This window comes from Eubalaena glacialis, chromosome 8, assembly GCF_028564815.1.
Source record: "Eubalaena glacialis isolate mEubGla1 chromosome 8, mEubGla1.1.hap2.+ XY, whole genome shotgun sequence".
Classification (NCBI taxonomy): Eukaryota; Metazoa; Chordata; class Mammalia; order Artiodactyla; family Balaenidae; genus Eubalaena; species Eubalaena glacialis.
This window is the reverse complement of record NC_083723.1, coordinates 20,692,598-20,714,609: the sequence shown is the minus strand read 5'-3', so window position 1 is coordinate 20,714,609 and position 22,012 is coordinate 20,692,598. Positions and strand designations below refer to the sequence as shown.

Genomic DNA, 22,012 nt, shown 5'->3' with positions numbered 1-22,012 from the left:
GTCTATGGTGTAATTTTTGGAGGTATGCACATCTAAGTATTGAGGGAGGCAGATGAACACAAGCAGCATATCCAGCTAGATGCAAATTTGGTGATCAATTAGGTGAAAGATTATAGACAGAATGGTCTCTACAAACATTAGAAGTAAGCCACTCCTATAGATTTTCTAGCTTTTACCACTGTATCAGTCAGGATGAGATAGGTTGCCGGGGTAACATGCAGTCCCTAATCTCAGTGGCTTAACCCAACAGAAGTTTATTTCTTGCTTATGCTATAATGTCCAGTATAGGTTGTAAGAAAGTCTGTTGATTGTAGACACTCAAGGACCCAGACTGATGTAAGCTTCATCTCCAAAGAGGCTTTCATGAAGCAGAGAAGATAGCAAAATGCACATGAACTCTTAAAGTCATATGTTTAATTTCCACTCACATTTCATTAGGCAATGCCAAACTTTATTTTTTTATATAAATTTATTCATTTATTTATCTATTTATTTATTTATTTTTGGCTGCGTTGGGTCTTCATTGCTGTGTGCGGGCTTTTTCTCTGGTTGTGGCGAGCGGGGGCTACTCTTCGTTGCGATGCGCGGGCTTCTCATCGCGGTGGCTTCCCTTGTTGCGGAGTATGGGCTCTAGGCGCACAGGCTTCAGTAGCTGCGGCACGCAGGCTCAGTAGTTGTGGCTCGTGGGATTAGTTGCTCCATGGCACGTGGGATCTTCCCAGACCAGGGCTCAAACCCGTGTCCCCTGCATTGGCAGGCGGATTCTTAACCACTGCGCCACCAAGGAAGTCCTGGCAATGCCAAACTTTAAAGGGTGTGGGGAAAGTATAATCCTACCATATTCCAGGAAGGAAGTAAGCTGGAAATATTGATGAATGGCACTAATGAGTATCTCAACCATATATTAATTTACATCACCAGCAGTGCAAGTAGTCTTATTATACCATCTCAGCTCTGCACAGAAATGCTTTGACTGAGTCACAATTGAATGGTATGTTCTAGGATTCAATTAAGAAGTGTCTACTTGAAGAATGCTTCATCTTTTGAAAAATTATAGAGTTAAAACACTGATTTTCATGTTACCTACTCTACCTGACACAAAGATACATATACGTACTATAAAGGTATTCTAGAATACTGAGTGTAGAAAAAAGTAATTCTTATTTTTTTATCAGAATATATGTATTTTCTTTCTTTTTACCCAACAATGAGAACCAAATGACCCTATCCCCTGACCTCCCACACTATGTCCTAGCTGCCAGGAAGCTAAGAGTTAAATTTGTTGCCCTATTACTGAAACTAATTTACTTCAAGTTCTTGATCCATTTATCTCATTCTTCTGTCAATTGATTTTAAATCTTTTTCTCTATTGTTTTAATTATTTATCTTAATGGTCATTTAAAGGGATCTTTTATATTGTAATATATCTCAAATTGTCTATTTAAGGAGGCATTACATTATCAAAAATCTCTATATAGTGAAAGTCTGATACGATAATGCCTTATAACTCCCTTAGCTTTTAAACATCTTTTGTTCAGGGCTGTAATCCAGTGCCCAGAACAGAACTTGGCACAGGTAGGTGGCTCAATAAATATTTGTTGAATGAATGAATGGATGAGTGAGTGAACTTTTTCACAAGTATGAGTGTCATTTCCTCAAGAGTCCTTACAGCTAGAGTTTATGAATTCTCTTAGGTTATTGAGATATATGAGATGAAGATACTGAGATAAATACATGCTCCTCAGAAATGGCAACTATGGCACATAATAAGAATGGTCACTTTACCTGGATGCAAGAGACCTTGGAATAACAATGGTGATTCTCGTCCATTCTTCAAAGTCCCCTGTGTGATACAGGGTGGGCTCACTCAGTTCTCTGGAGTTTCCTTCACATCCTTTGCCTGCAGAAGCTGGGTAACAGCCTTCTTTCACCAGAAACCAGGACATCCCAGCATCGTGAGAGTACTGAAGAAGAACTGGGGCAGCGCTGCTGAATTGATTGGCACACCCAATGTTTAGCTGTTAAAAGGAAAGACAGAATTATACAAGGTTTTGGTTTCAAGTCATCATTTAACAAATTAGGTGCTACAGCCGTCTGGGCTCTTTCTACTGAGTTTGCACTAAATTTACAATGATAAGACACGGGCAGCTCAATTCCAACCAAGACCCTTTCAAAGGTTCTGGAAATCTCTGTATAGGCAAGCAATAGGTGCTTTTCAATAGAAAGCGGGACCAGTTGCCCATTTTGTGGATTTCTTGAGATTATAGAAGGGAAGAGAGAAGCACAGATGTGACTGGAGTCTTGGACAAAAGATAAGAAGCCAAGAAACTGCTTTTTTTTGCTTTCCCAGACAGAGGGTATAAACAGAGGGAAGCAGACGACAAAGAGCTGCCCTCTTCAGAACATGAAGGTTACTGAAGCTGTCCTCTGCTTTCAGTGGAACAAGCATTTTTACTCTGGTTTCTTACAAAAGCTCAGTAAGAAATCATTGTCAACTTAGATGAAAGAGCTCAGTTCTTGTCACAGCATCAAATAAGCAACATAATCCAGAAATAAAACTATTACTCTTCTGTGTACTTGTGTAGATGATTGTCATCACAGGATTAACAATATTCAAAAAAATTGTAAAAACATGCAACCTAAATCCCAATGCCCTAGCACAACCATTTTTACTCTTCTGTTTTCTCTTCTAAACTTTAGAAAGAAGCACATCAATACCTAGAAGTAGTATTACTGAATCAAAATGCAGAAACACTTTGAATTTCCTATTTATACGTGTTCATTTTTAATCACTTGGGTTCAAATGAATCAGTTTTACACAGCACTCTATTATTATAATTTTAGACAGTTTCTTTCTAAATTAATAAATATATAAATGATTGTATTACTGTTTTAGTTTATATTTTTTGATAATTGTAAATGTCAAACTCTTTTCCTGGTATTTAATTACATGCTATCTTATATAAATGATCTATTCATATCTTATTTCATTTGTTGGTTGGTACCACCACAGAATTTTATTGTATAAGACTTTATAACTAAGAATAGTCAAATTTTATAGAAAAAAATTGAAGAACTCAAAAGAACATAATCATGACCAAAAAATAAAGGACGAAGGAAAGGTAGGCCCATAGGCAAATAACACTGGGTCAGAGTTCAAGGGCCAACCAGCTTATCTTTGTGACTATAAGGTAGCTTGAGCCAGTCTTTCAAAAAAAGGAAGACTCCATATTTTCCTTAATTCCATGCTCAGAGCTAGAAAGTGTCTCTCAGAAGGATTTACAATATGGCTAGTGGCAATTTTATTGTGATTCATTTATCCAAGTTTACATAGTTAAATGTCAAGAAAATAAATAAAGATTTGACCCTCTCAGATGCATGATTACCTTTTGTAACACCAACCCTTTTATTATATTACCGGTTAGTAAGCACAGCCTTCGGTTGGCATGTGGTGAGAGCATTCACACTGGGCACACATAGTTAGCTTTTTGTCTTAGAATTATTATCACTGCCACTGTTTCTAAAGTAAGCAAGTCGATGGAACTTTCAGTTCTGTGACATCTTTGTGATTTTTTTTTTTTTAATTGACCTGCCTCTTAACTGTTGATGTTTTCTAGAATGCAATTCTTGGCTTTCTTATCTTTTTACTCCATACATGCTTCCTAATCTCATTCACAGTCATAATTTCAGATTCCTTCTGAATCCCTATGACTCCCAGATATGGCCTCTCTCAGGTTCTCTGCACAATGTACGTAACTACTTCCTGTGCATCTGCCCTTCAGCAATCTACAGGCATCCCTAAATCCTATATTTGCAATTTCAGTGACTGGAGCCAGAAATGTGGGAGTCATTCTAGAATCCATTCTATCACCCAATAGGTCACCCAAACCTGTAGACTACACACCTTTAACATCTTTCAGACCCATCCATTTATCTTATAATCCCAGGCTATGCCTTAATCTGGCCTCCTCATTTCTTACTTTGATAACTGCTCTAGCATCCTCACTTTACTCAACATATGCCCAACAATCTGAGTACTTCTCTCTGCCTCCTCTGCTATCCCACAGGTCCAAGTTCCCATCATCTATTATTGGGATCACCACAATAGTTGCCCAGCCAGTCTTTCTATCTCTGCCCTTGACTCTGCCAGTGTACTCGCAACACAGTCACTGGAGTGATTCTTTAAAAGCCTAAGTCAGAGTATGTCACTCTTCTGCTAGCCATTTTATTTAGAGCAGAAGTCAAAGTCTGACCTTATTTTTTCTACCTGTCTCCCCTTCCTCACTTTGCTCTAGTCACAGTGGCATCCTTCTGGTTTCTTGAACTTTTGCAAGCACACTCCTACTTCAAGGCTTTTGTCCTTTTTGTCCTCTGTGCCTGGAGTGCTCTTTCCCAGATAGCTGCATGACTCCCTCCTTCACTTTTCACAGGTCTCAGATTAAAAGTTATTTTATTAGTGAGGCTAACCTGACAACCTTTTACAAAATAGTAATTATCCTCCACCACCCTAGTCAAACTCTCTATTCCTAGTTATTTTCATAGCCTAGAACTGAGCCCGGAACATAGTAGATGCTTTATAAATATTTGCTGAATAAATGAATGAATGTACTTGTTGATTCCAGTTTCTCCTCCTGTTAAGTCAACAGAATGTTCTTTCTAAAACACAGGTCTGATTTTTACATTCAATGGATTAAACATCTTCCATGACTCATCGCTCTTGGGTTAATATCCAAGTGACTTAGAGTATCATATAAAGCCCATTAGGACAAACCTTATCTCTTATTTCTGTGGCAAATACTCCAAACTCCTTAAATTTCTGACATTTCCATTCTCACTTGCACTTTCATGTATTTTCACATATTTGCACATTCTGTTCCCTCTAACTAGAATCCCCCCACCCCCTCCACTTTTCAGCTGGCTAAGTCTCTGTATTTCCAGAAACTTCCAATTTCAACTCATCCATCCATCTATCCATCCATCCATCCATTTATTCAACTAACAGATAATTTTGGAGCACCTGCCATATGCCAGGAACTATGTCAGGTACTCCTATAGTATCAGAGCCTCTCTCTACCACAGCACTCCAGCGACTGCATTGCAACTGTTCACTTTTCTGGCTCACTTGCTAGTTTCTGAGCTCCTTAAGGGCTTGGGCTATATTTCTCATCTCTATATTCCTAGAGCTTAGTGTTGACACATGGCAGGCAGTCACAAAAACTTTACCAGCACCGTGCCTTTTGGAAAAATAACACCAAGTTCTTATTACAGATTCCAAATATACATTAATTATCAATCCCCAAATCACTCATATTATATATCTATTATCAACTGATAGCCACAAATCAACAGTTTTCTGCTGGTGTGATTCGAGAATTGAGACTTTTCTTAGGCATTATGCATTGTTGCTGGTTGTTTAAGTACTTGAAACATTTAATAATGTTTTCTCTATTTAGATTTTTAAACTTCAGAATACCACCTTGCACAGTTCAACACCTACACTATCATGATTTTGTGACTAATTAATTACCAAACGTGCCAGATGAGAAAGAGCATATTATTCTGGCAATGTATTTGCTATTGCTGTTATTTTGTTCCCATTTTAGGCAGTACCAACAAATTAATATAGAGTCATATACTGTTATTAGTGTTCTTTCCATGGCAATTTAGCATCAAAATCTAAACAGAGAAGGACAACATTTCACTAATCATCTTATTTATGACTGACTTGTTTACAGACCTCTGGAAATTATATTTGAAGAGCTTCCTATAAACATCTGATCTCTTTAATAATTCCATTTGTAACTTATTTAGCATCTGCATCCTGCCATTATGTAAGGACCATGTAGTTGTGCTGGCTCATTGAAACTGCATTACTTTTGACCCCAGAATTCACCAATGGGATTTTATTATAAACACAATGAAATTTTGATTAGGGTTCTGAAAAAAGAGCTTGTCAAAGTAAATACTTGTTATACATATTGACATGTTATCACAGCACAGAAAACAAGCAGCTTTTAAGAGAACAATGAAAATTAAAGTAAAAATTTACTCAATCAAAGAGAAATTGTTTGAAAACCCCATAGTAAAAACATAAAATTACTCATGAGTCCAAAAAGTACTAGTAAGCTGAAAGGGAGAACTTATCCATTACCATTCAGAAGCATGGGATTTATCAAGCACAATCAGATTGAAATCCTCAAAGTCATCTTTCTTTTTAATTCTGGTAGAGTTCCATGAGCCCTTAAAGAAATACAATGACATAGCCACAACTTATGGGGTTCATTAAAAACTGACAAGCTATTTTCCTTATGGGTAGAGCTAAAAAGCTTTGCCATTCTAAGATTGTTGGCAACTTTGTTCAGATGAGTCCCTACTTTACTAGAATATGAATATTTTGTGTTCTTTGTGAATTTCATTTATAAATCTGGAAGATGGTTGCTCCTTAACCTGCAAGAAGTTTGTGCATAAATACCTTAAACTGCAGCACATATCCAGGCTTCAGAGTCAAATCTCGAGTTACTGCAAATCGATCCCCATCTGATTTTCCAAACACCATGGCTGATGGTGTGGCAGAGCAGAAAGTTTCATTTTTAACCATTCCTTCGTTAGCCAACATCAACCACACACTCATTTGATTCATAGGGTAATCAAAAGCCGGCTTCTCATAAAAGTTCTAATAGGAACAACACAAATAACACAGAAAGGCAATTTGGTACCTTTGAAAACAAGAAAGGAATTTTCAGTTCATGGCATGCAGGGCCATGTACTATTTGTATTTCTAGGAAAATACAGCAGACTCTCTAAATTAACTTTTTTTTTTTTAAACTGCCATGAACTTTTTCTCCTGATTATTTAACAACTGAATATATTTTGCCACTGTGTATCATTTCATAAACACACTAATAATCATATTTAATGACTTGGCCACACTTTCTAGTCTTGTTTTTTGTTTTGTTTTGTTTTTTTAACATCTAAATAATCTATGAACTAGTAGCACAGAGAGGTAAAAAAATTAAGTGCAAACACAGAAAACTAAATTACATGTTCAAGTGTCAAGCACTAAATCCTTGGGGGAGTGAGGAGTTATTTGATCCCATCCTCTTTTACAATTCTATGCCTTCCTGGAGTTCAGACATAATGAGAAGTACCTGGGGTAAAGTTGGGTTGACAACTGGGATGATTTGTTTTTGCTTCTCGGACAGAATGATGATGTCATCGACTGCCCACTGGTCATAGTCCTCCCCTGAGAACACAGGCTGCCACCAGCGGAAACTGGTGCAAGGGGTCTTGGCAGCAGCCGGCAGCTCCAGATAGACAAATCTGCATAAAAGCAAATCATTTAGCGTTGGGAAAGGAAAAGCTGTGTTTTTCTTAGCAGCTGCTAAAATAACACGAGTAGCAACAAGAGAAGGTTATGTTTTGTTTGATCTCTTGGTATTTTTGTAAAGTTTCTAAGTTTAGACAGATCAGACAAGAGGTTTAAAGTTGTAAGCAAGTTTAGTCCGGATCCTGGTTTTTCCATTTGGAATTGTATCTTTTGGAGGCAAATATTTCAACTGAGTTTGATTCACTGAACAATGTCTTTTGACTACTATGACAATGGCCATAACATTTTAAAGAAACCCTTAGAAAAAGCTGTTCCTTTGTATGTTATTGCATTAAAATAGCATTAAAATTTTTTTCATGGCAGTTCTTACTTATTGGGGGAAAACATAAATAAGCATTAAAAATGAAACATAAATCACCCATAAGCTACCACATGGGGTTGGCCTCTGTTAACAATTTGATGTATATCCTTAAAGCATGTAATCTTTTACATAGGTGAGATATATGTATAATTCGGTATCTTACAGTTTAAAAGTTAACATTATATCATAAGCACATTCTCATGTCAGTAAAACAAGTTCTTAAGATCATTTTACCGTTTATATAATTTTTCATCACACAGACTGCTAGTATTTGTTTCACCTTTCCTTATTATAAATAATTCTGTGATGAAAAATCTTTATGCATAAAGCTTTATGTATACCTCAGTTTATTTATTTAGGGAAGATTCTTAGAAATGGAATTACCAGGTCAAATAAACTGGTCATGTTTAAGGCTCTGGACTTTTCCAAATTCCCTTCTGGGAGGGTCATGATGGTTTGCAGGATGACATGAGAGTGCCTGCCTTGCTGCTCCATGTGGAGAGAGCACTTGGTGTTATCATTAAAAAATGACCATTTGACTGTTGAAAAATGGTATCTTTTTTATTGCAACAGAGGTTGGATATTAATCATATTTTATTAAACATATGTCTTCCCTGTTGTGTAACATCTACTCATTCCTCTTACCCATTTTTCTATTGGGATCTTAGTGTTTTTCTTGATAATTTGTATAAGCTCTCTAAGGGAACACTGATCCTCTATTTCTCATATTTGTTTCATATATTTTCTCAGTTTGCTTTCCTTCTTTTTTCTTCTGTTTTCTTTGAAATGTATGTGTTACATGTATATGCAGTTTTACATCTGTATGTAGTATATTTCTGTGTAAGCAGTCCTTTTCTTTGTTAATTCTTGCGTTGAATTTATATTTAGAAAGTTCAGGTCTTTTTCCAAGATCAGATAGCAACCTAAATGTTTAAACCTTTAACCAGTCTTTAACAGTTTTTGCTGATGGAAGGTGATAATCTAAATAGATATTTTTCCCCAAGAGCCTACCCATTTTTTTCTAACACCATTTGACTGAATAACCATTTCTTTATCATTGATAGTTGATGTGTCTTTTTTTCATATATAAGTTTGTACAGATATCTGAGTCAATTTCTGGGTCATCTATTTGGCTTGATTGTTCTATCTATGCACCATTATCATTCCACTTTAATACTGTAGCTTATACAATATGTTTTAATATTGTGCAGGGCATCCCTCTATATTTTGTCAAAAGTTTAAACTATTTTTGCCAGTTTATATTTCCAGATATAAAGCTCCCCCCCCAAAAAATACCACTAAGATTTTGATTGGAATAGCATTAAATGTAAATTAAGAGATTTCTTCATATCACAATGTTCAGTTTTCCTATCCAGGGATGCTGTATTATTTTCCATTTATTTGTTTTCTTTTATATCTCTGAAGGAAGTTTTGAAGTTTTATCATTTCCTTTACAGAGATTCTCAGTATTGTTTCTTAAACTTATATTTATTTATGTATTTGCCATCATGGGGTCTTCTTCTGATATCTTCCAACTCAGAATTTCTTAACCATTTTAGTGTCATAGAACTCTTTGAGAATGTGATGAAATAGTTAGCCCCTAAAGAAAAACTCCCTTAAATAAAAATGGAATATCTCTGGAATTTGAAAAAGCTAGTGAATTTTTGTTTGTCTACATAGTACTCTAGTTGCTTTACTGAATTCTCAGTAATTTCCAGATTGACAATGCTATTACTTGGAAAAAATAATTTGAATAGTTTCAAACTGTTGTTTAAACCAGTTTGGCCCCATTATCAATTCCCCTTCTACTGTATGGGCGGAATCTCACCAGGCTCCATCTCCCACCCACCATCCCTGACTCTCTCCCTGGATGTTATGACTCTTGTTAGACCTAGTTGCCTCTTCTCTGGTTTCCACCTCTCCCCCTGTGTGCCTTAGAAGAAATGCTTTTGGTTGGTCTGTCTGCATATCTAATTGTGTTATATTATGGAGAGTTATGTCACCTTGAAATAACTCAATGTTTTAAAACAACGAACTTATGAACCTTCAATCTACAAAATAGCTCTATTGTAAGTATTATATCTAAAATATATTTAATTTGTAAGAATTGGATCTACATATTTTTCAACAATTTTTTTCCAATAAAAAAAGGTTCAGTTGTAAAATGCAAAACAGGGACATTAGTATGGTAAGGCTTAATAATAATCAAGGAGATAATTATTATTATCGCACTGGAAGGAGATTGGGGCTGGTTACCTGGGCTTGCTGAAGTCTGAGAAGTACATTTCTGCCAGCAGGTGCCACTGGATGCCCCCATTGTTGCTGTATTGGAGGAGGATGCCCTCCTCTCTGCTGTCGGGCTTGTTGCACGCAGCACTCTCTCCACCGATCTGCATGTAGAACTGGACAAAGTCCACCCAGGAAGTATCCAGATCCCAGCTCACCAACCGTCTTTTTCCAGCCTTTCGGAAGAACAGAAAAATCACAGATTCAGTTATCTGGGAGCAATTAGTTGTTTCCGTTTCAAATTCATATGAGCATCCTAGCACTATGTGGAGATGACCTTATTCTCATTTACTGTTGAGAGGAGCAGGTTATGCCATTTAACTGCTCCTGGATACATTCTATTAGTCTCTACATCACTGACTCCCAGATTCGGTTATGAGACCCTTGAAAACTGCTAATTCCACCAAAGGGTACTCAAAAGTCTTTAAAGCAAAATTCATTTTAATTAAAACACTCCCAGCATTCGCTTTGGAAATCTCCTCCAGGCAGAGTCATGGAGAAGAAAGACTACATACATACTTTGAAATCAGTTTGAGCTGGGTTTGAATCTCAGCCCATGATTCATGCTGTTCACTAGCTGTGTGACCTTTCTGAGCTTTTGTTTTCCTCAAAGTTATAACATGGGTAATAATACCTTCCTTAAAGGGTGTTGTGACAATTAGATGAAATAATATGTTACATAACTTGCCTAGCACATGGCATCTCTTCCTGAGGGGACAATCTCTCAATAGATATGCCCCGGCCCTCCTCCTCCCTGGGAATTGAGGTAAAACAGGCAAGACAGAAACTTCTTGACAAAAAGAGAGTACTGAAGTCTCCCGGGCTCCCAGTCAGTCTATTTCTTGGAAATAGAGAGGGGGGAGGGATCATTAAATAAGTTTTTGCAACCATTAAATGGTCTCTTTGTGTCTTAAAAATGTTAAAAACTTCCTCAAATCCAGCAACTTGCTTCTTTTGCTTAGTGCATCCCCTGCCTGTCACAGTTCTGTTGTGAGGTATTAGATACAAATTGACAAGGTTTGTCATCATTTCTGTTGTCTGTAAATGGTTTCATGCTAACAGGATTGAAAAAAAGTTTGCTGATAAGATCCTTTCACCCAAACTGATTCTGCCAAAGCTAATCCATGGACTGCACTGAGTGGTCTTAGAGAGTTTCTGAGGAGTTCAATTAAAATTTGGGAAGAAAACCTGAGACAGAATACACAGTATAGAGAAAAGCACCCCTCACATTTATAATTTAAACCCCACTCTAATCCACTAAGTTAATTAAGAAAGGGTTTCAGATATTAGAAGTCACAGGGGAAATACTTGGGGATAATTATAGGAGTACACTATTACTGATAAATCTAAAGCCAATTAAGAGATTCCAAAATAGACAAGGGTGCCAGCAAAAAGAGAACGGAGGTTAATCCTGAGACAGAAACTCAATTTTTGGAACTCTCAATTTTATGTATGTATTAGAAGAAATCTTAAAATATGCATTTTCAACGTGTTAGATGTGCTTTTCATTTTTCTTGCTGTTGATTTGAAATAGTGTTAAGTGGAAACACCTCAAAGATTATTATAATCTGACCTAGAATTTTCGTGCCTCAGGATCAGTACAGGAAGAATGAATTTGAGAAGAACCTAGCTGGTTAATTCCCACCCAGCAAACTTCTTTGAAAACCCTGGCATGTGGAAAAGAGCCAGAAGGATAAAGATCTAAGGTGAGGAGAATGATAAAAATCCAATTACCACAATTAAGTGGTTGGAATGATTGGTCAATTGTGAAATTCACAGAACAGTGTTGTTTTTCCAGGAGACTATGGTGTTGCTCTATAGAGATTTTGAGAGTGTTTTGTGGAATTTTTTAAGAATTTTGGTAGGAACTTTTAAAATAAATTTATTTATTTATTTATTTTTGCTGTGTTGGGTCTTCGTTTCTGTGCGAGGGCTTTCTCTAGTTACGGCAAGCGGGGGCCACTCTTCATCGCGGTGTGCGGGCCTCTCACTATCGCGGCCTCTGTTGTTGCGGAGCACAGGCTCCAGACGCGCAGGCTCAGTAGTTGTGGCTCACGGGTCCAGTTGCTCCGTGGCATGTGGGATCTTCCCAGACCAGGGCTTGAACCCGTGTCCCCTGCATTGGCAGGCAGATTCTCAACCACTGCGCCACCAGGGAAGCCCTGTGGGATTTTTTTAAATGGTGAAAAATATCATACAAATGCTTGGTTTGGCACTGAAAATGTTTTTTCCTAGAGAGTAGTACAAGTCATTTTCTTTTGTTTGGTGACCTGAAATGCTGAACATTGTTTTAAAGGGGGAAAAGAGAGAAAAAGGAAATGGCTCAGGGCAAACTATTTTGTCAGAATTTAGAATCAGATGTTAACACACGGTTTGCAGTTTTTCTACTATACTATGATCAATGTATTTATGTGTATGTGTAGATACATATAAACATGGAATGTGCATATACGTGTGTTGGAGTAATAGATTAAGGACCTCCTCATTCCTGGAGTGTGGAAAATACCCTCCAATTTCCCCCAACATTCTAGGTTAAAATGTCTTCAGTGTTTAGATAAAATAATACAGAATTTAAAGGTAATGCCTACAGAATCTAGAGCCTTTATAACAAAACCTCTAAAATGCTTTATAAAAACTTTACCTTTTGTCTTCCATTAAAATCTTCTTTAATCAAAATGCCACTAGAAAAAAAGTCTACTATATTTATTTGAAAATAACCATTTCTTTATAACTTTCTGTTGTTTTCCAATGTTCTTTCATCCATTCATTGATTTCTTTCTTCAACAAATAATTACCGGTTGCCAGTTATACCAAGCTCAATACCACGTGTTATAAAAACAAACTTGAAAGGAGAGTTCACAGATACGTGCAGGGAGAGTAATGACAACTTAGGGCTGCAGACCAAGTTCTATCCCTTGTTAAATCCCACTTGGTCATATGATTAATTATCAATGCTCCAATCTATTCAGTCTCAGGGGTATTTATTGATATGTAAATGCCTAACGCAAGGCATGCATTTCTGAGTTGAACATCTTATCTAGAAGTTTGGCTCAGTCAGTAAGACTGTGCATTTTGCTGGGTACTGTGAGAATAAAAATAAAAATATGATCTATATAGGTAGGGAACACAATGAGAGGGGCAGTCAAAGGAAGGAGAGATCAGTGTACTCTGCCCTAGCCCCAGAAAGCCCCATGGAAGTGAAACCAAGCAGGACCCTGTGGGGCTTCTGGGCACAAAGGCCTTTCCACGTCCCCCACTCCCTGCTTGTAGGGAATAGACTCCAGCCTCTATGACCTTCCCTGAGTCCCAAAGGGCAGATTCAAACAGTTGTCAATCAGGGAAGGGAGGGTATGCAGAGACAAGGGAAGAACAGCCAAGAAACAATAATGCAGCCTTGGGGCAGGGTTGTGGTTCTGCCTCAAGGGATACACATTAACAATATCTTTTGAGCTCTTTATAGAACTAAAACCCAACAAGTGGCAGATGTCAGCATTCTTCATACCAGAGAAGACCACCTGAGGCCAGATTAAAGGAACCAGAGAAGCCTATCAAGAGATCACCTGAGATGAGATTAAAAGAGTGAAGGCCCTGCACACACCCTAATCTTATCAGCAACCCCACCCTTGAACTATTGCTATAAAACTCCTCACCAAATCCTCCTGGGGTGGGAAACAGTTTTTCAGGGCAGGAGCCCACTGTGTCCCCCTTTGCCTGGCAAAGCAATAAAGCTATTCTTTTCTACTTCACCCAAAATTCTGTCTCTGAGATTCGATTTGGCACCAGTAAACAGAGGCCAAGCTTTCGATGTCAGAAGCAGCAGGATTTGGGCAAAACACTGCAAGGTTTATATGGATGTGAGGCCGTGGAAGGCATAACGGAAAGCAGTGGAGGCTAAGCAAAGAGTGAAATTGGCAAAATCTGGGATGATGAGGAGAGCTTCCTGTTTGGAGCAGGGGACTCATGTTTGGAAAAAGAAAATAAGTTCTGTAGTTAGGGCAGCAGTATTGGAGACTATCCTGAACACTGGTGATGGAAGAGTGGCAGGACAGAAGCATGTTTTTAGAGAAATTAATCTAGGGTGGTTTGCAAAGGTCTAAGGAACCCTTCCTTTGGGTTATTACCCCTGCTTTACTTCAATTATGCTGGCTGGTGGCGGGGGCCAAACTGTGTATCCCACCTCTCTGCCAAAGGAGTGAGTACATAACTCTGGCCATGCCAATCATATTACGCCATTCCCCGGACACGTGACTGGCCAATCGGAAACCTTTCCCACGTTTTCCTATGGAGTTGCTTACAGAGCTCTGTGGCCATGGTTTCACTCTCTCTTTCTCCTTATGTCTGTTAAGGAGAGAGTTCTGTGGGCATTTGAGTTTCCAGCTCCAAGTACCTCTGAATCAAGTTTCATTTAAGCCCTCCCTGTTTTGATTACAAGAATCAAATTTCCTTCTTTTTTGCTTAAGCTATTTTCTCTCACTTAGAATTCAAAACAGATCTGACTGATACAAGAGAAAAAAGTAAAAATATGATCCTTAGATATTTTGACAAAAATTTAGGGAGAAAGCTGGTTTCAGAGAGGAAGAGAATGATTTTATTTTTGAAATGCTGATTTTGTTAGTGGCAGGGCATACATATGGAAATATTCAATGATACCAGTTTGAAATTTATTTTCATAAAATGTAATTATGATAGCTAACACTTATAAGGCTATTTCTATATGCCCAACACTATCCTCTATTCTTTACCTGCATTAACTCACTCCCAACATCCTACTTTACAGTCGAGAAAACTGTGACACAGAAAGATGTTATAACTCTGCAAGGTGAACCAATTAATTAGTTTTGGAGCCCAGGAATAAAGCCAGGTAGCTTGACTCCAGACATAATCTTGAATTAAGTGTTAGAAATATTGATATGTAACCTTTATATGTTTAAAATATCTGTGTGTACGCACACATGTTTACTGGGGTGTTTGGGTAAATATTGGTTAAGGATTCATAATCTTGTTTTAAAATTGATGGTTATGGGAGCCACAATCTTTTCATTTCTGCACGATTATACAGTGTACCCAGATCTATGCAATGAATATTGGTCACTTATTGACTATTATCTCGAAGAATAATGACATGGGGATCTTAGATGTCAATGGATAAGAAATATCATTAAATGAAATCCATCCCTGATTTTCTGTCATTTTCCATCTTGTTTACTTTGTTATTTACATTTTCTATCTTGTTTACATTTTCTATCTGATTCTTTGTTCTGCATCTGCCTCAAAACAAAAGCTGTACCTATTTTTGCATTTGCATACATTAACTTGTTTTGGATTTCTGCCCAAACAGGTTCTGCAACACATCAGCCCTACGGTATATCACCCACCTTTGTGTACTTGCTATGTGACGTGGAATGGGACATTTTCAGTTGTCCTAGAATTGGTGGCTATAGTCCCTGCTGGAAAGAAGTGGTGCTGGTCATCCCACATTCTAAAGAGAGCTGCCAATAATTAGGGTTGAACACATTGCTCAGGTTGGAGAGTTGGACCTGCTCCCCTCTGCAGTCCTTTCGAAAACTAGATGAAGAGATCAATTGGAGGACGCAGGAAGAAAAGAATGTCCTGCCTGGACTGTAGCAAGGGAGGAGAGGGAGGTGGTTCTCTCAGCCGCATCCCTCACCAAGCAACATGGGTTAGGAGTGTTCCAAGAGAATCAGACTTAGGGATTCTGGCTGGCACCTCAATCCCTAGTTGGTATGTACTGATCTGTCTGCTTCCACTGGGAAAGCTGAACCCTGCAAGAAAACCTTCTACTCAGAGTCCCTGTTATGGGGTGCCCCCAAATTCATATATTGAAAGGCTAACCCTTAAAGGGATGGTATTAGAAGGTGGGGCCTTTGGCAGGTAATTAAATCATGAAGGTGGAGTCCTCATGATGGGATTAGTGCCCTTATAAGAAGAGACAGGAGAAGGCCTGCTTTTTCCCTCTCTGCTCTCTCTCTCCACCATGTGCGGATACAATGCAAAGATGGCCGTCCTGCAAATGTGGAAGCAGGCCCTCACTAGACATTGAATCTGCTAGTGCCTTGATCTTGAACTTTCCAGCTTTCAGAACTGTGAGAAAAAAACGTTTGCCGTTGAAGCCACCCACTCTATGGTATTTTGTTATAGTAGCCCAAGTTGATTAGGACGGTCCCACATCAGCCGATGCCACCAGCCGCCACCAAACTGAGCTGAAATAGGACCCGAGATGTCTGCTCTTGATGGAGAGCTGGTCAGTACCCTAGGAATGGCTTTGCACACCCCTACCCTCACCTTTATTCCCCCTTCCTCCAATCATATTCTTGGGATTAATGGATTGACAAATTTAATAAACATTTCTAGAAATGTTTTCTACATGTTAGGTACTGTTCTACATGATTTACAAGTACTAACTCATTTAACCTGCATAATAACCCTAATTAGGTAGATACTCTTTTACAAACGAGGAAGCCAAGTCACAGAGAGGTTAAGGTATTTGTTCCAAGTCACACAGCTAGGAAGTGGCAGAATCAGACTGAAACAGGCAGTCTGGCTCCAGAGTTGCTGTTGTTAACTTCTAAGCTCCACCACCTCCACCACCACTCATGTCCTCACCCCCAGGCCCGCATGCTCACACACCCTCCAAAGCCTGGTATGAGAAGGGGCCAAGACCCTGCCCCATTCAAAGCCCCCCAAGACACAAGCCTGGCTGGCACTGGAGGAAAGGAAAGCAATGAGCTTTAAATCAGGTCCAAGAAGGGCAGGAATTTTAAACCGGCCTATCTGGATTTGTAGTAAGCAAAGACAAGCATAAAACTATGAGTTTCCCAAATGGAGTTCAGGCATAGAAATTTGACAAAGTCCAGTCAAAAGCAGGGAATGTAGGGAAAAATAAAACTGCGTCATATTTGTACCTTCTGAGTTCAGACGGCTCCAACATCACATATTGAAATAGCCACTGTCCTGATCACTTACTCCCAGCTCTTAGTCATACCTTGCTGAAATACAGAGATGATCCAGAAGAGATGACTCCACACCCTTCTTCTGGTTTTACAACTTCTCCCCCAATAACTTCTTGCCAGTCAGACTCCCAAGCATTCGGGTTCTCAAAGTCCGACATGATCGTGGAAGGAAGGGCAGCTTCTGGGTGGCACTCAGTGCCTTGGTATCCCTGGTCACACCTATGAGAGAGGAGGGCCAAGTGAACAAGTGATGGACTCCTGTGTGAATGCCACAGCCATCTGACCTGCAACATTTCCTATATCTCACTTTTGTTTGGGTATTAGCATCTGCACTAGACTTTTCTCTACAGTGTAATCTTTGAACATGGTGGTAACAACCTTCAGTTTTTCACAAGGGGGAAAAAAGGGATAGAATCCGTTCTTAAAACAAATAGTGCTGTAATAGTAGAGATGAGGCATCAAGTAGTAATGAAGGATACAGGTGTGTGTGCACACGTGTGATGGGGGGAGGGGAAGGATCGTGAGATCTTCCCGTGGGCTTAAAAGGTCACATATAAATGTTTGTCTGCTCACCCAACATTTAGTTGTGGCTGTGTTTTATAGTTCCTCTTTCTGATTAGATTATGTCTCTTTTAGAGTCTTTAAGTATTCAAGTGTGTTCCTATCTCATCCTCATTAGCGATAATCACCATCTCCCACTGTACACAACCTTGAGCTTCTGGCGAAGTGCTGTAGGAAAAGCGTGTAGCAGCTGTTTGACTAGGGCTTTAAGACTATCAAGGGAAGGAAGGGGGAAGCAATAGCAAGGCTCTGTTAACTAACAAAGAGGACTCTGGGGCTAATTGATAAACTCTGAAATTTAAACCCAGGAGGTTACATTTTAAGGTTTACAATCTATGGCTTTATACTTATTGAAATGCAACAATATCTTTTACATCTAAAATAAAGACAGAAAGGAGGATCATTTTCCTTTGGCGATCTCATTATTTATCAGGTGATCCCTATAACTGATGACAGCTGCTGTGGTATGGCTATAAGCACACATCCGGAAAAGTAGAGTCAACCAGGCCTCCTGACGCACGTACCTGCACACTCCGTGGTCGCAGGAGCCATGCCCACTGCACATGTTTGGGCACTGCTGCCCAATGTAAATGCTGTCTAACGCCCACTCGTCTTGGGCTGTGTAATAGCTCTGACTCCAGCGGAAGCGGGTGGCGCTGGACCTAGAAACAAGGCACAGTAACAAAAACAGTATTTTAACTGACATGGGATCGTATAGACAAAGAACGTCAGAGCTCAAAATCCTTCAGAGAACGAACTCTCTGGAACTTGAATTTAGCTGCTAATCATCCACCATGAAGGAAAGCCTATTTTGTATATACCTCAATCTTAATTTATTTGAGACTAAATTTAATTGATTAATTTGTATTTTAAAGAAAAACACTATCAGATTTTTGTTGTTGTTGCACAGGGATTTGATGCTCGGAAAAGAAAGGAAGTAAGACGATATTTTTAAAAAATAAAAATTTATAAGAAACTGCCTCTTTCACAGATGAAAATGCGCAGTGTTTAACTTAGAGTAATGCAGTTTCTTAAAATAAACGTATCAGTAGTTATTGGAAGACTTCCAGTTAGCTCTCAATATAAAACAAAAGTTTTGTTTGGAGGTATTGTTTGGGGGTTGAGGGGATGGGCTACAATGTACTATTTTACAAGTAAGAACATCTGGGTGCTAAATCCTGCTTCTTATTTCTGAAACATTAACTTGCTTGGGTTTCACGGACAAGCTGATGTTAAGTGGAGATAAAAACTTAAACAGTCCATTACACATAGAGAAACACTTGGGACCCTGATTCATCTAAACTACATATAAAGTCTAAAGAAGAGGATGCTTGAGAGCAATGCCAGGAAGGTTTTCATTCACTGACTACCATAAAAAAATTCTTTTAAAATCACATCATGCTTTTCACCTCTAGGAACTTTCAGGGATCCATGATTAGTCCTTTCTGGTCAAAGCACACAAAAAAAAGAAAACAAAAAGAATTTGCAGAATTAACGTGCATGCTCAGTTCCATTAATTAAACCCTCCCCAAGTACACTGTCTACAGATACACTTGATCTTAATGGCTCTGAATGATCCATTAAAGTCTACTGCATCAATTACCCACATATTGAATACTCCCTAAGTACATAACAGGCTGTTAAGATCCAGACTAAGCCTTTACTGTTTATTTTACTAACGATCTGTGGCTAATAGGTTGCATTTTTATTCCTAGTAGGATGATTCCAGGATTCACTGAGGTGCATCCAGTAGACACAGGTTTGCGGGATATCAGTGATCTTCACGGTACATACAATGAGACAGATGCACCTCTTCTATGGTAATAGTTTATATTTGTAATCTAACAGCCATCACAACTTTCACAGTCCCATTAAGAAATGTTTTTTAGAAAAGCCTACTATAAAAGTAGGTACATTATCTTAGAGCCCCACAGAAAACAAATAAATTAAGACGCATGCACCACTGTCATGTAAAGGAGAGATGACTATATTTCTTTTAAGATTGATTACAATCTGAGTCAAGTCTAGGGTCACAGGTATCTAGACTGTGAACTCCTTTGGGGACAGGGATATGTTTTTGTCTCAGTAGTTTGCACAGGAACAGAATAAATTAAGTGTACAAAAATAGTCTGCTAAAAAATGAGCCGATGAGTGGATGGACAAGGCCAGGAAAGGGCAGCCTGTTTCTGACTTCTGTAGGTAACAGTGTGAAGAAAGTGCTAGGAGTCAGGGGACCCATCCCCCAGGACCCTGGCTCTGCAATTTATCAGCTGTGTGATCCTTAGTGGGAAATTTAAGCCTTCAGGGGCTTCCAGTTCCTCACCGTTCAAATAAATAGATTGGGCAATCTGATTTCTAAGATCCCTTCCAGCTCAAAAATTTAATGATTGTTCTGGTGGTTTGTTGACCAAGGTGATAGTTTACTTTCTTTAGAGTCACATGCTTACATGAAACCCATGGCATACATTATTTTGAAGTTTTGATGTTTCAAACATTAAAATGGGGTTGGAGGGTTTCAGAACCTGACCTAGATTTCTCAGTTTATTTATGCTTCTAAACAGTCACATGTAAACACTCTCCAAATTCTTTTTATAGGTAAATTAATCCTTACATGTACCTATGAACTCTTGAAAATATATTTCCTTAAGACAAAAAGCTTAAAAAGTGAATTATTCCATTTAAAGTGACAATCCACAGTTTCATGTGCTGATGTTAATTAACAGAAAAGAAAGCAAAAGCGGTTGAATATTGGCTTCGTTTTTAGTGAGAAAATAAAAATTAGTTGTGTGAGCAATCTCCAGCTGGTCACATGTGAGAACACAAGGTGTGATCTCACTGATTTGCAGCTGCATCACTGCTAAATATCGCCCTCAATACAAATATTTAATTTGCCAATTTTCTCTTTCTCTCTCTCCCTTCCTCTTTCTCCCTGCCTCTGTCTCTCTCTCAAAACTAAGTATTCTTAGGAGGAAAATCTTGTGTACTTTGGACTGAGTCTGGAAATAGCAGTACTGCTGTGTGGATCATGAAATGAAGTTGACCTACATTTAAAATTCAAACTATGGATTCTCAAAGGCAACAAAACTTGACAGTCTCTTCTTTATTTGATTTTTTTCCTCTTATAAACTTTTAGACTGAAATAAAATACCATTGAGTCCTCTCGCGATAGGTAACTGAGGAATCAAGGTAAATGAAGGCTGACTAAATTGTATTTTCTACCTTCAGAGTGACTGTAATTACATTTACCCAAATATCCTGAAACTCATTCAGTCATTAGGTGTTGATTTGTTCATGAAGTCAGCAACTGACAGCTGTTTGGGTCTCATTAGGCCCTGTTCTTATGTAAATGTCTCTCACAAAAACAAAATTAATTTTCATTGGGTAACAAATGTTCAGTTCATATACAAAATAATTTCTTTGATCAGGTGTATACACATTCAATATTCCACTCTTAAGTTTTCCTATCTAGCATTATCTTCTAAAGTTAACAGATCTTTGACAGTGCAGACCACATTTGCTTGTCTACGTTCAATTTATAGTTGCATGTGCTTGACAATCAAAACAGCAGAAGAAAGATTCACCAAAAGGAATATTGCTTCACACTAAACTGTACTTCCTTGCTCCAATGCTTGGGAAAAACACGCAATTTGCAAAAGTTTGAAATGCATATCATAAAGTTATCAAGAATGCCAAAGAGAATAAATGTACTTTATCTTTATAGCAGAGCTTTAAAGCATTACAGATCTAAAAACAATGATAATAACCAGTTGAACACTATTTTTTTGAAATACTATAACAATAATGTTTAGCTTACGTATTAGTCAGTAGAAATGTTAAAATAAATATCCTATCGGGTGGTTTGTTTTTAAGAAATATTTTTACTTTCTTTACACAGGGCTTTGAAGGAAATCTGGAAAAGCAGAATTCAATTATTTACCTACATGTACTTAAAGGCAAATTGTCAGAGGAATGATGTAGTAGATTTTTTTTTCAGTTTGTAAAAAGAGATGGTTTGTAATAAAACATCTCTTTAGTTCATCAAGGCACACTGAATTGAAATTTATTTAATTTCCCAACATTTAATGAGCACCCCTACAACATGCCAGGCTCTGTGTTAAAACTAAAGAGTTTAAGGATCAATATATTTCCTTTCAAGTGCTGAATAAACATTGACAAGAACCGGACCTTTTCTTACTATACTAAAACTTTCAACCCAGTGGTACTATCTTTTAAGCTAAGAAAATAATAATGCAACATACAATCTCAGTGTAAAATAACCTGCAAAGGCCTTTTCGATAAAGGACGATACTTTTTGGATATTGCCTAAACTATATTAATTAAGAATAATAATTTAAAACATTTCTGGGAACAAAAGGACATCTCTAAAATACACTATCAGTATTATCTTGTCATAATTTTGAAATTGTACGCCACATGTCAATGAATAAAAATCAGTGTTTTTTAAATAATGAGGGTAATATACTTAATGGCAAAATAATGGGGGCA

General features: G+C 38.1%; 1 protein-coding gene across 1 annotated transcript in view; it reads right to left on the bottom strand.

Moving 5' to 3' along the window:
* Positions 1-22,012, bottom strand: part of RELN (reelin) — a 535,801-nt gene that overhangs the window by 101,391 nt on the left and 412,398 nt on the right. The window contains exons 23-28 of the mRNA XM_061197622.1: positions 18,031-18,168; positions 16,978-17,164; positions 9,945-10,150; positions 7,149-7,320; positions 6,473-6,673; positions 1,786-2,018 (exon numbers count right to left, since the gene is read on the bottom strand). Coding sequence (XP_061053605.1) covers positions 1,786-2,018; positions 6,473-6,673; positions 7,149-7,320; positions 9,945-10,150; positions 16,978-17,164; positions 18,031-18,168 — 1,137 coding nt within the window. The remainder of the gene's footprint in view (positions 1-1,785; positions 2,019-6,472; positions 6,674-7,148; positions 7,321-9,944; positions 10,151-16,977; positions 17,165-18,030; positions 18,169-22,012) is intronic.